Source organism: Giraffa tippelskirchi, chromosome 13, assembly GCF_054371585.1.
Source record: "Giraffa tippelskirchi isolate mGirTip1 chromosome 13, T2T-mGirTip1v1.2.pri, whole genome shotgun sequence".
NCBI classification, from domain to species: domain Eukaryota; kingdom Metazoa; phylum Chordata; class Mammalia; order Artiodactyla; family Giraffidae; genus Giraffa; species Giraffa tippelskirchi.
This window is the reverse complement of record NC_137287.1, coordinates 62,920,928-62,935,818: the sequence shown is the minus strand read 5'-3', so window position 1 is coordinate 62,935,818 and position 14,891 is coordinate 62,920,928. Positions and strand designations below refer to the sequence as shown.

The window sequence follows — 14,891 nt, the reverse complement described above, 5'->3', positions numbered from 1 at the left end:
GCCAGTCTAAATGGTCTGTAGAGCAAAGGACAATGGTGGAACTCTTACTAACACATTGCTCTCTGTACAATTATTCTTTTATTTATTCTAGTGTATCATCAGCTCCTTCCATTCATAATTTCCCAGCTACTCTGGGCAGCCGGGCCTTCCAGTGGACTCATTAATTAGGTCCTTCTCTCTTCCCAGCTCCCTCTCTCCTCAGGTGTTCAAATAAACAATCAATCACCCATTTCCATGTTTGCACAGATAGAGATGAGGAAACGTTCAACTTTCTCTAAATATAGGGGGAAAAAAATCACATCTGCTAATAGACTTTAAAAAAACCCAGCTAGGAGAGTTTTCACAGGAATACTAGAGAGACACAGAGAACAGGAAGAAATATGCCTTTTATTAGAAGTCTCGTATGTACAGGAAAGCTGTTCCTCACAGCACAGGGGAGGCTGTGAGGAAGAGCCACTGTCGTCAGAGGTCACCACGCTTGCACCGGTCACATCATTTCAACATCACCATGCTCCGTGAACAAACAGAACCATTACACAGAGATGCAAAAGAGACGCAGGTATGGGGACGGACCCCTCACATATTTTCTAAAAACAAGTGGACACAAAAATACAATGTGCCAGTAAAAAAAAAAAAAAATAGGCATATCAGTACATGTCTTTTTTTTTTTCTTTTTGTTAACACACAATATGCTGAGCTTTCATCTCAAGTTTTTTTCACGTTGGGATTTGCAGGCACTTTAGCAATCCAGCCATGGTTTACAACAGGATGTTCAGACCAACAGATGAGAAGATGGAAACATGGGAGCAAGCTAGGTCCTCACGACCCACACGTACATTAATGTAGTGACACAAGGGCAATCTTTTGTTATCACTGTTTGGGGACACCAGAACGTTCTGTGGGATGTGGAATGACTGTCCTCTTGTTTACCTTTTCTGTTTCATGGCAGAATTCTCTAGAAGCCTGATGGCATCACCAGGCAGGGAGATGGCAGGTGGATGAATAGACAAACATCGATTCCAATAGACTTTAAAGGCCGGAGACAACAGGTGAGATTTTGGAATCCCAAAATGAGTGTCTGCCTGATCTTTGTCCCACGCTATGCCCTTCTTGCCAACTCATCAAATAAAAACTAATTAAAAGGATGACTGGAAGGTACTGGGCCAGACGCTCATCCTGGGAGAATTCTTTCTCCAGCTATCACCCCTCCACGTCATGACACACACCGAGCTGGTGGGCGAGCAGCCCCCTGCTCCAGCGGGGCTGATGCCTGTCTCCCATGTTCCCCACGCAGAGCTGTGATGACTCAACACATGTGCAAGGGAACAGGACTAAACAAGGGTATTTATAAATGCAGACAGAATGATCACATCACTGGTAACACTGAGTTATAAGGCAGTTACAAAAGGACCTCCCTGATAACCAGACAGTGTTGGAATATGGCTTAGCTTCTTTTAGATGAAGGAAATTCCCATTACAAAGAGCTGAGGAAGAAAAGGGAAACCATACTGGTCACAAAGGGGTAAAAATGACTGTGCTGGGAAGTACCACAGAGCCCCGATTTCTGGTGTATGTCACCCACTTTCATCCACCAGAGATGGAGATGTCATCTCATCTGAGAAACTCAAAGCGAAAAAAAAAGAGGGATCAACATCACCTGTGACTTCAGGATGATCTGTTGCCACAAGCTGCGCAGGCGGTAACACAAAGCCATGGCTTTGTGGCTGGGCTGGGCCATGTTCCCAGTACCCAAGAGATGAGGAGCGTAGGATGCCTTGAACAGGTGATTGTCACATGATGGGAAATTCTTCCATGAAATAGACATGTGAGACACAGTGGCAAAGACATTAAGGCCTTCCATCAAACTGCCCACACTGCTTCAAGGCACTGATACCAGCAACAGAAATACTCCGTAGTACCACCAGGGTGTTAGAAAAAAACTCCCCAATACAAGTCTTCGTAGGAAAGTGTCCTTTATTGCATGACATGAAGTGTCCTCACTCCTCCTGCTCAGGAATAGAAGGGCCTCCCTTTCTCAGGAGTCTGGAGTCTGTTCAGCCTGGCGACCTGAGAAGGCGAAGGGGGCACGTCCTGCCGGAAGGGCCCCTTGGCAGAGATGTGACTGGGGTCCTGGACTTTCTTATATGAATCATAGTTGTTGAGCCCCTCGGGGGCCGGAGGTTGCTTCTTCATCTGCTGCTCTTTCCGCCTCTGCTCCTGGCGGAGCAGCTCCTGGGTCTCCAGCATGACCCTGGCGTTGAAGCCGTGCCCGCCCAGATAGCCGTTCCGGGAACCTTGGTAGCTTGAGTACCTGGGGTTCTCCTTGGCACTCTGGAAGCCTTCCCCGGGAGGGTAGTTCTGCTCCCAAGAATCCTGGGAGACAGAGCTGGCGTTCTTCCTGCTTTGCCTAGGAAGCAAAGCCCAAGGTGAGTGTGAGTGTTGGGAAAAGGGGAGGGAGGGAGACGAAGGGGAAGAGTGAGGGGGTGGTGGTGGGGGAGCCAGAATAGCATTTCTACATCTCGACAAACATCACAGCAAGTCTTCTATATATGAACCTTAAGTCATAAACTTTCAGACATGCAAGCGCGCATTCGTGTGTCCAATCACGTAAGTTAGTTCTTGTGTCTGGCGTACATTGTCATGTGCATATATCCTCTATAAGTTGTGCTTTTGTGTACTTTACTGTGCAGGACTGGAGAGAGTACAGTAGTACAGTATCTTTACTCCAAGACCAGGATGTACGCAGACGTCACTGGATCGTTTTGTCAAGAGGGTAGATAGAACTGAATCGAGCAAGGAACCCGAACCTGTGCCGTCAATATCAGGCATGACTGAAACTGCAGCTTGCCCTCTGTCTCCTGTTGCTGATGACCCTTCAGCTCTACCATCTCCCACCCCTTCTCCCTCCTGCAGTCAGTAACTCTTCTTGCCTGTTCATTCCATGCCAGCCCCTGTATGCCAGCTGTTGTACTGGACTAATACAGTTTTCAAGGTACTGTACCCTAAGAGCAAAAATGTTTTCTTTATTTTCTGTGTTTGTTGTTTGTGTATTATTTGTGTGAAAAGTATTATAAACCTATTCCAGTACGGTACTATATAGCTGATTGTGTCAGTCAGGTACCCGGGCTAACTATGTTGGACTTACGAACAAATGGAACTTTCAAATGCACTCGCAGAATGGAACTCATTCATATGTTCCCAGTAAGGGGACTTACTGTATTTGGCTTCAGCAGATTCTCAGACATTGTGATAGGAGCTGAAGGATGAAAACATGACTGACTCTGGCAAGCTCAAGTCTGAGACAAGTCTGCATGAATAATAGCTGTACAGGAGAGACAGCAAACAGATTCCACAGCTACTCAGAAACAGGGTCTTCCTTCTGTGTCTGGGCGGGTGTGATCTGTTCTGCTTAGGGTAACAATATATCCTGCAATTTAGACTCATTGGCAGGATGCTCTATGGGGGTATTAGAGATTTGGCAGCTTCTGTACCAGCAATAATTGCTCGCTTTACAACATTACAATTCAGTTCTAAACAAGCCAAACAAATATTTTACACAGCTGCCACCCTCATGCCAGAGATGCTAGCTAATATGAAGTACATGGAATGGATTACAATATGACTTCAGTTATGAAAGATTTAAGTCTAGACTCCTCTATGATTAAAAATGCAACAGGCAGTCCCTTAAAGCCCCGGCTTTCGAGTTATATATGTCAGCAACTGACAACCTCTGGAATACACGCTCATCAAGATTGCAGAACCTGGGTATGTGAGGACTAAGCACTATTTTCTGCCCACAGTATCCTCATCCAAGGCCAGGGTAACTTACTCATACTCTGTCACCCCAAGATGGAGAAATAAATCAGAGTCCTATATAAATTTCAACTTCTTATCCTTTCTGCAATAAAGTCGCACATCATTTTCAGGAAACATTATTGTTTCGAAACATCTTTAATTTACTATCAAGTCTCTAGATGCTTTTATGAATTTACAATAAGATTGGCTATGATAAAGTAAAACAATTTTGTGCCAGAAAGACAGACCTGCCCTAATTTTTTCGCCTTGAAAATGGAAGAGAGGGAGTGAGAATTGAGTCATAAAACAAAATATATTGCTCCATTTATCAACAAAAAAATGATTTGGTGACAGTATGTATTGTTCAGCCTTTCACATCAACACACATAACATGACGGAGTGTTCAAAAAGACTCGGGTAGGGGAAAAGTAAGGTCTATGCAGCATTGGGTCTCCCATAGGAATGAAGCCATTTGCATTTCTGAACATTCAGGCGTGCCATCAACATGGTTTGGGATGAAATCCGCCCATTTTCCATATGACCTAAAATGTAGTCAAGGGTATTCTCAATAAGGAAGATGAACTACTGTTCAGGATCATCTCTGGCAATGACTGTTTAATGATGAATTAAACAGTCTAAAGTATATTCATCCTTGTAATGGGAATCAGGCCATGGGTACAATCAGCTCAGGCAAGAATCCTTAGATTTGATGGAATAGTTTATTTGCCTAAAGCACTGATTATCTCCACTTAAAGAGTCATAAATTAATCTGCTCAGAGCCGTGAATGATGGAAAGTGCCAGCATGAAACCAAGGGATTTGATATTAATCATGAAACTTTAATTAAAACAACAAACTTGTTACTGATGTTATAGCAACAACATGGGATTCTTTCATGGGTTAGCTATCAATTTAAGGATAACTGGAGATAAGCTTCTTCAACCTTGGTCCACGGGGACCCACTAGCCCTGTCCATCCTCGTCCCCAGCTGCATGAAGCCTGAGGCTTTGCTCCACGTGGTCATGCACCAGAAGTTGAATTAGTCCAGGAAGACAGAGTCTTTTTGTAGTAGGACACATTGAAAATTCATTAACAGTTTGTTTGAGATGGAAATTATGACAATGTGGGAAAAAGAATTTCTTGTAGCTAAAATTTTCTTCAGATTAAGAAGTTTAGAGAGAAGGAAGAAAACCTCTCTGAGGTTTGAAGTAAGACATGTGGGCAAAGTTCATATACACAGATGTGTACATGTGGACACATGTACATACATACACACACTACCTTGGAAAGGAAGCTAGTGTATCAGCAAGCTCTTGATTAAAGAACAGGACAAGAAATGAGCAGGTTGTAGAGAAACACGAGAAAGCAGCAGACAGTAAGTTTCCTCCACTTACTGGAAGATGTGGCACGCAGGCACGAGGCACAGTGGAGACTGGCTGGGTGTCCCAAGGACATAGATCCAGCCCTGGGTCTGCACGTGCAGCTGTGAGCCTGGGAGGGTTCTCTATTCTGGGCTTCGGTGGCTTCATCAATGCAACAGGCAGAATCTCTAACCTCATAGGGTTACGGGGAGAAATAAAAGAAATCACATCTGTAAAATGCTCACAAAAGTGTAGCATATACAGTTCATGGGTGACCAATCAGTGACTTTGCCTCCAATGATTAGGCTCTGAGTTTTGGGGGAGCATCTTTCTGACCAAGGAAAAAAAATAAACAAAAAGATTAGCATTTTGTCCTTTGGGATGGAAGGGTTGGTAGAGATCAAGGAACAAAGAAAGGCACCAAAGACAAACCGGAGAACCTTCACTCGGAGAAGCAACTCACAAACACGTCCCAGAGTGAGAAACAGAAGCAAGCCTTCCACTGTCCCGGCGTTGCTCAAAGGCCACCAATAACCACAGGGGCAACAAAGCATCATTCCTTCCAGTGAATCTCTTTACGACCAACACACAGGTTTGTTGGATCCTAGAATGAGCTCGCCGGAGATGCCTGAGGCCACCCAAAGCCCACACCCCGGTTTGGCAATAATTGCCTCTTAGTGATTATGTCTGAAGACCACCCTCACATAGAGGACACCCAGAAAAGCCCCCGCACCTGAGGAAAGCTGTCAGGCATCACGTTGAGGAGGACACAGAGGGATGAAGACAGACCTGGGCTGACAAGGTGACAAACAGTGGAGACACGTAATAAATGGGCATGGTGGGGAGACTGAGTCAGGGCGTGGAGACACAACCAGGAAGCAAGGCGTATGAGCAAGAAGCCACCAATGGCAGGAGGAAAGATGGAGAGGAAACAGACGGTGGGAAAAAGGAATAAAGAAAAACATCCCAAAAGGGTCTTGAATACACTTTTCTATCAGTGACTATGATCCAATCTACTTCTACTGCTCAGATTTAGAGCTGCCTTTTAGATACTAGAACTTCTGTGGTAGCTCAGACTGTGAAGAACCTGCCTGCAATGCAGGAGACCTGGGTTCGATCCTTGGGTTAGGAAGATCCCCTGGAGAAGGAAATGGCAATCCGCTGCAGTATTCTTAACCTGGAGAATTTCATGGACAGAGGAGCCTGGCAGGCTATATAGTACATGGGGTCACATAGAGTCGGACATGACTGAGCGACTAACACTTTAACACTTTGGATACTAAGGAATAAAGCTAGCAATTTTAAAAAAGATTTTTAAAAAAGAGAGTAAAACAGAAAAGAGAAAACTAATTTAGGAATAAAAAAAAAAATCCGCCTCCAGTTAAGAATTGAGTGTTGCGCAGCTCAGGTCTCCTTTCCCCACTGATCTCATATTACCACCTGGCTAGTGTTTCTCACTGACATTTCACAGTGGAACCTGAATTCAGCCTATAGGTTTCCCTAATCATGGCAAGACTTTACAAACCCCTCTGGCGAGTATACAGCCCTCTAATTCAAACCACCTCATCTAGCGTGCCTGATCCCAAGTCCTGACCATTTGTTTTCTTTTATGCTCCACTTTGCAACTGAACTCTGTGTGTGTGTGTGTGTGTGTGTGTGAAATCTTTTTGGTATCAAATGCCACGGCGACTTGTTTAGACCAAACTCTGTCAATTGTCCATATCCAAAGAGCAGAGGTCAAGTGTCTTTGAAAACTATCATATGTCAGAAACTGGGATTTGCTTCCAGTTCATGTGGGTCACAGCCCCCCTCAACCTCCCTCCAGCCTCTAGCTGAGTGAGGTGGCTCTGCAAGGAACCAAGCTGTGTGCAAGACCCGCATTTCTAATTTCCTCAATCAGAGGTGCACATTGGGGCGTTACGGTTGACCCTTGAACTCTGTGTGTTCGGCTGCATGAATCCACTTATACGTGGATATTTTCCAGTAATGAATACCTCAGGACAACATGTCTGTGGTTGGTTGAATCTGAGGATACAGAGAAGCCACAGATGGAACCACGGATATGGAGGGCCAACTACAGTAAGTCCCCTACATACAAACAGGTTCCGTTCTGAGAGCGTGTTCACGAGTCCAATTTGTTCTTAAGTCCAACAAAGTTGGCCTAGGTACCCAACTAACACAATTGGCCCTATAGTGCTGTACTGGAATAGGTTTATAATACTTTTCACATAAATAATATATAAAAAATAAACACACAAAATAAAGAAATCATTTTTAATCTTACAGTACAATACCTTGAAAAGTACAGTAGTTTAGTACAACAGCTGGTATACAGGGACTGGCATGGAGTGAACAGGCAAGAAGTTACTGATGGGAGGAGGGAGAGGAGGTGGGAGATGGTAGAGCTGAGGGGTCATCAGCAATATGAGACGTAGGGCAAGCTGCAATTTCACTCACGCCTAACACTGATGGAACGCATAGTCCCATCTTTGAAGGCTCACAACTTGAAGATTTGTATGTAGGGGACTTATTGTAAAAGTTATATGCAAATTACCACCCCCCCACACACACCTGTACTCTCTAAAAGGAGTGAAGAGGGTGTAGAGGTCGACCAGCCCCGCACACCTAAACTCACAGCGCTCTTTCTTTTTAAGGTTTCTACTTTTCTCCTAGCCACACAGAGTAAAATGGCTAACCAGAAGGGAGCTACAGTTGATCAAAGGGCAAGTTCTGGTTCTTTAGGGAATCACTGACTGATAGCAGTGGTCCTGCAGCAGCAAGCCTCAGGTCTGTGGACTCACAGGTGCTTCAGAGGAGAGGTGGGAGGGAGGCATGGGGTGGGGTGCAGGAGAGGGTTAGCAGTGGACATGGAGAGGGGTGCGCCAGGACGAAAGGATCGGTTTGGAGGACCAAGCAGCTTTGGAAGGTAAGCAGGAGAAACCCGGTGGATGTACTTGCTTCTCTCTTGCCCTCTTCCCAAGGTTGGAGCCCCAGGTCTCCTCCCATCTTCCCGCTAGGCCCTCCCACCCCCCCTCCCTCCTCCTCCGCTTCCCAAGTCCTGGACATTTCTCTTCTCACTTCTCACACACTTTATGTGAGCTCTCCCCCATCCCTCAAAAATTAATCTCAAACACAACTAAAATACAGGAAGCCAAACATTTTGCCAAGAAGACCACAGCCCCTTGAGCTTTTATACTAGTTACACCTGTCCTTTTGGAGAACTCTAGATTTACGAGGTCCATTTATGCTAGTTACCCCTGAGCCGTGCAAAGTAAAAGTTCTCTTTCCATTTCTCAGCGGGGGAATCTGTCTCCGGCCCCCGGGAGGTCACAGAACAAACACCAGATCCCAGGTCTGACCCTTAAGCCCCGTCCTTGCGGGGAGCAGGTCACTTCACTTCCCAGGAGGGAGCTGTCAGCTGGGGAGGCTGGCATCTCCTGAAACACCTTCCTGCCTTGTCCCCCTGCCAAGCGGTGGTCTGGCAAGTAAGCCACGGTTCCCATCGTCTATGAGCGGATCCTCGGAGGTGGAACAGCCAGTGCATTGGGAAGGAGGGATTTCCCAAGGGACAGGGACTGGGTGGGAGGGCCGGATGGGGTGTGGCTCGTACCGGGGCAGCGAGCTGTACTGGCGCTGGGCCTGCTGGAAACTCTCGCGCTCCTCCTGCCGCTGCCGTTGCATCTGCACCTCCACGGACACCGAGTGTCGCCCGCTCTGCGCTGACGGCCTGGAGTTGGGCTGCAGGAGAGAACACAACACAGGTCACGGGAAAGGAACTCCAAATGGCACAGGACTCAGTGATTATTTCAGTTCTCAGAGACTGACGTAGAAACAATATGTGACTTCCGTGAGTTTTTTAAAAATCAAGTGCAGCTTTCTCATGAGGCATCTTTTTGGTCTTGTGAGCCCCAAATATCCTATCACCCTAAATTTTAATTACCGCCTTAGAATGGTTTAAAATGGAGAGATCCACCTTTCTAGTCTGCCTAGTGAGACTTGGTAAATACTGACATTAGACACTAGTTTACATCCCTTGTATAGACAGCAAATATAGGCAAACAACCCTGCTCGGAAGACTAGGATGGTGTGTGGGAAGCTGCTGTGCAGCACAGGGAGCGCAGCTTGATGCTCTGCGATGACCTGGAGGGGTAGGATGAGGTGGGGAAGGGAGCCAAGAGGGAGGGGATATATGTATACACATAGCTGATTCACTTCCTTGTACCGCAGAAACTATTACAACATTGTAAAGCAACTACAGCCCAATTTTAAAAGTGCCAAAAACATAAAAATTTGCTTCAATAATTCACAAAGTCCCAGGCTGTACACTGGAAGGTTGGTCATGCTGGTGAAGCTTTCAGTAGTTACGCATCTTAGCTAGCAGTAGGATGCAATGTAGCTGATTTTCCTTTTGTCATGGAACGACAGTTAAATTTTGAACTGAGATTAGCTGAAACTAGGCACAGTTCACCACATACAGGTCTTCTAATCCACCGTGGCAGCCACATGCGAACAGAATAGCTTATCCAAAGAATAAACCTGCAAGCTAATAGCTCCTGGAATTGGTTGTGAAATAATACACTTTGCCTTAGTTATTAAGAAATGGCATTTTTACCCAGGTTAATTATATGCTACAGAGAAATAGTCAATCCTTCTGGCTAAACACTTCATGCCGGTTGTCTGCTGATAGCTGCCGCTGACCGAAACCAGGTACTGGGGGAGTGTATGGTGCTGGGCCATTGTGCGTGCTTTAGCTTCTAGCCAATGGCTTTGAGCTCACCTTTACAATCTTGCATTTTGAAAGCAGCTCCACTCAAAAGAGGCAACGATGCCTCTAACTTTACAAATACGCGACAAAGGTTGATCATAGCATCAATGGCATGCACTCTTAAGTAACCCTTTTTGGCACTCGCCTACCTCTGTCCCCTTTGTGTTATGCAACATTGTGCAAAGGTTTATTCCAAATAAAGAATGTCTGTGACAAACAAGTTATTGATTTTTTATTTTTTTTTTTAGAGCTAAAAGCAAATAGCAGACTTGGACTCGATAATCACTTTCTAAAATAATATGAGTCTCAGCACTCATTTGGAGCCTGGAAAGATAACACGTAGGCTTGTTCCTTAAAGAGTGGTTCCTCTGGTGGCTTTTGTGCAAAGAGAAAGGCAGTAACCTCTATTGTCCCCTTTCTGCCTGGCCAGCATATCCCATTTGTTGGTAAGCAATAATGAAGCAATATGCAGGACAAAATTTCAAAGCATATGGGCATCGTCAGCGAGCATATTAAAAATATCCTGATACAAAAATAATATGTGAAGAGATTAGACTTTACGATACCCCAGTCTCTACTAGTGGATGTTTATAACCACACACATTGGAACAAATGTTTGTTCGGAGACCCACTCCACAACACGTTTCAAATAACATCCGTGGTACCTTCAGTAAAGAAAACATGTTGCCGAATGAGTTCTGCTTATGCAAACAAAGCAGGAAGCAATTGTCCATCAGCCACATTAAGGAGACAAACAGTCTCTTCCGTGATCCTGGACGAGGCTGGCCCAGAACAGTGCTGGGGTGATCTGGTGTTGGTGGGGAGCCTGGGGAAGGGCCAGTGGACAGGAAAAGCGAAGCAAGAAAATATGCCTCCAAAAAGAACCCCATTTTCGTTTCCTTTACACTCAGTCTAAGCTACACACATGTGTCAAACAGTCTTGAAAGACCTGGCATTCTGCTGCAAGATTTACTAACCAGCTTTTCAAGCTCACGCTGTTCTGTGACACGCTGCTTGTGGAGTTGTGAAAAGAAAATGCAAGGCCTTGTAGAAATTTCAGGTGTATTTTTAAATTGCTTCTCCCAGAGGCCTGAAAATTTGATACTGGTGGAGGGAAGAAAAAAAGTTGAAGGGCTTTTGTTTCCTCCACTGTGTGTTTTCTGGGACTGTTCATCTCCAATCTTATCAATGGCATATCTCAGTGCATCTGGATGAATCCCAGGAATGAAATTATCATCGAGTGGGATCTGAAAACTTAGAATGAGGGGAGGAGTCTGGAATCCGCAAACTGACAGATTTCATTGTTTGCTTCACTCTGATGAAATACACACCCCAGCCTTGCTATTAATATTTTACTCTCTCTTTTCAGAGCGTGTCAAAGAGTAGGTTATTAGAAAGAATCACCCTTATCTTTAGGATGAAAGTTGACTGGGCCACAGATTTCCAGGGAGATTGTGTGCGTGATGGACTCGGAGCAACAGCGAAAGAAGTTCGTCCTGGCCAGTTCTCTACTTGGGCTGCATCAAAAATAATCGGATTCATGACTTCAATGAAGATCTCATAAAAATGTGAATTGTAGAAACAGTATTACCACCAGGAACCCTGACTTTAAGACACTGGGGTTTTGTGGTTTCCATCCCAATGGCAGAAATAGAATGAAATGGCAGAAATAGAAATATATAGAGTCCAAAATCACAAAAATAAAGACAGGAATGAAGAAAGAGATCACGTGTAACCCCAGAGAGAAGGGCATGTTTTCAGATAAAACAGTAACAGCAACTACAATGACAAAGCAGCATCTATATGGGGAAACATACAGGCAAAGCATAATTGTAATGATTCTAGAGATTCACCAGATAACAAGACAGCAGCTCTGTTTTAAGAGAGCAAATTATAAATAACCCTGGCCTTGTTTGTGATGAAACTGGTGACAAGCAATGACCTTTTAAGGAAAAAAATAGCCAAGGCTGCCACAGCCATAATAATGACAGAGGTTGTAATACAGAAGTAAATACATGATTATCGCTTACACAATACGCTGGAGAACCATGAATACGTGACTCTCTTCACGGCTTATGTTTAAAAACCACCAGTCAAGACTATGCAGGTTGCTTTTGTAAATGAGCTGCAAAGTACTGGTGTTTATCATGATTATGAAGAGATACTATTTATATTATATTAAAAAATTACATAAAACTTTGAAAGCTGCACAATTTTGGTATTACTTACTAGCGTAGAACAAAATGTGAAAATCTCTTCTGTGTACTATTTCAGTAAATTAAGAAATGCTTCAGCATTTCTTTCCATTAAGTAAAATCATCCTTATTTTTCCAAATTAAAAATAGATAATACATAAAAATAAAAATACAAAGCCCAAACTGTTAATATACTAAAGAAAGAACAAAAATAAATATACACCCTACAAGTTTCAGAACTGATTAGAACTAGGTGATATTATAAGACTTTTAGAGCTTCATATAAAAATGTGCCTCATGAATAAAATTCATTAGTTCTATTAACATTTACATAAAGCATTTAACAATTTTTAAATACACTAATTTTTCTTCTTATAAATAAGAAAAAGCATGTAAGAATATGTGTGTGTTCTTTTGTGTGTATTCACACATACACATATATGTAATAGTCTTATAAGTGATTATTTTGGGTGGGTTTTCTACTTAAATTATGAATAACAAAAATTTTCAGCTCTGTAATGACCTAGAAGGGATAGATGTCAGGAGGTGGGAGGGGATATATGTATATATATAGCTGATTCATGTTGTTGTATAGCAGAAACTAACACAACATTGTAAAGCAATTATATTCCAATTAAAAAATTTTTTTCAAATTTTCACATATGTACAGGGCATGTAGAGAAAGCAAAAATAAAATACAAAAAGTCTGTGTGCTTTGGATGAAAACCTGTGATGAAGACGATGATGACAATGAAGATGACAATGATAACACAAAGAACAATGACATCCCTTGAGATTTAAAGTTCTTATTTTAGCAATTCAAATAGACTGTGATCCTAGTATGAATTCCATGTTCTGATAACAAAAGGTCATTGAATCATGTCAAGGGTGTTAAGTTTTTGACTCTGTTTAAAAGTGGTCATTGCTAAGACTGGTAAATGATTTTCTATTGTGGACTTAATTGCCAACTTCTAATCCAAGCTAAGTTAACTTTTGTCTGTGGATCCTGTCCTCCCAGCCCTCCTCCCCTCTACCCATCACACACTGTACTGACAAAGCTATCGATTGAACTCTGTGGGTTCTGAATGTTGAAAAGCTTAATTGCTACTAATGATGTGAGTAATGGTTGAAAAATGGCAGTGCATACCAATTTCCCTCATCAAGATTTTATAAATATGTGTTTTGGTCTTAACACACTATTTGTCTTCTTCTCATCTTTCCCAACCAGGGCTGGGATCGCGTTTCCCGTCTTTATCAGCAGACAGATTGAAAATAAAGGAGCGGCCCTCCAGTGTCGCTGATGGGAGGCAGGCGGCCTCATGCGCTTCACCACCAGAGGGCTCCTTGGGTATAACAGCCCTCAGGTCATGGGACTGCAAGAAAGAGGGCTGCTCTGCGGCAGCACAGGGACACCCTTCCACGACTCCAGGGCACCCCTTTGCTGCAAGAATGCCTCCCTCCAGGTGGATTTCCAAGGGAGGTGATGGCCACCCAATGTGAACTAGGGTCAAACTCCACACAGTCAGGTTGTCAACTAAGAAGGTATTTCCTGAGTCCAAGCGTGGAGGCCCGCTAGGACGGGATGACAGCAGATGCCTCTAAAGTCTTAAGAAAGAGGAAGACAAAAAGAGAACCATCATTTCCTCAAACTCCCCTGGTCCAGGGAAGGCAGTCTAGGGGTGTAGGATGGCTGTGCAGTCTGACCAGCCCTCTAATTAAAGCAGGTGGTAAGACGCTAAAATGGTAAGAGGAGCCGATAAAAGTCCAAGGTGGGGACTGCCCTGATGGTGCCCTGACTAAGACTCTGTGCACCCAATACAGGGGTCCTGGATTCAATCTCTGGTCAGGGAACTAGATCCCACAGATCGCAACTAAAGACCTTGCATGCTGCAACAAAGATAGAACATCCCAAGCGCCGCAACTAAGACCCGGCACGGCCAAATAAATAAATAAACACTTAAAATAAAAGTTTCTTTAAAAACAAAAGTCCAAAGTAGGAAAATAGAGAAAGGAGCAGATTTTGTTTTATTTGTTTAAGGACAGACAGCTAGGAAGAAAGCTTGGGGGAGAAGAGGATTTTCACATTGTGGAGGATCAATTTTCTATCTGAAGGACTAAACTACTTTCAGTCCCTACCCACCCAGGATGGAAAGGATTTAGCAATAGAGCTATTAAAGGCTCCATCATCCCATCCATCAACCGTTTCAGTCAGTAAGTCTGCTTGTGGGCAACAGTCAGGTATCTGCAAAGTTTTAACAGCATACTGTACTTAGGTCTGCAGCCTGCAATTTAATTCTTTTAAAAGCAACGCACTAAGTCCTGTCCATATCAGAGCTCTGTGATAATAACCCTAACCTCAGCTATTGTTCCATTATCTTAAGAAAGATTTAAAGCAACTTGCTGCTTTATTTATGCTGCACCTGGCACTACTTGGGGAAGAAGTTGCTTTTCCTGCTACTTCTTCTTTTACTAAACTTGGGAGATAACTCACTTCAATTATGGAACTAAGGAAATTTTCTAGGCCTCTGCTCATCTAAAGACCTTTTGTGCCACAAACCAGCTCCCTCAGGCCCAAACGTTATTTTGAACAAAAGCCCGGGAACAGGTGCATTCTGTGCTGCTAGAGTCAAGAGAACATTTTGAAAAATGGAAGAGTTAAAAAGGGCCACTTGGAGGAATTTTCTGCAGCATCTCTCTCTGTGTGTGAAGTCATTGGCTTGAACCATAGACCAAGCTACATTCTGAACAACTGAGCAGCTCTTCCTAAGGCAATAAT

The 14,891-nt window shown here is 43.7% G+C and overlaps 1 protein-coding gene across 27 annotated transcripts in view; it reads right to left on the bottom strand.

Moving 5' to 3' along the window:
• Nucleotides 1-367: 367 nt before the first annotated feature.
• Nucleotides 368-14,891, bottom strand: part of PARD3 (par-3 family cell polarity regulator) — a 598,386-nt gene continuing 583,862 nt past the window's right edge. For all 27 annotated transcript variants that reach the window (XM_081554391.1, XM_081554371.1, XM_081554384.1 and 24 more), the window contains 2 exons: nt 8,766-8,893; nt 368-2,407 (listed from right to left, as the gene is read on the bottom strand). In XM_081554391.1, coding sequence (XP_081410517.1) covers nt 2,011-2,407; nt 8,766-8,893 — 525 coding nt within the window. In that variant the 3' untranslated portion in view covers nt 368-2,010. The remainder of the gene's footprint in view (nt 2,408-8,765; nt 8,894-14,891) is intronic.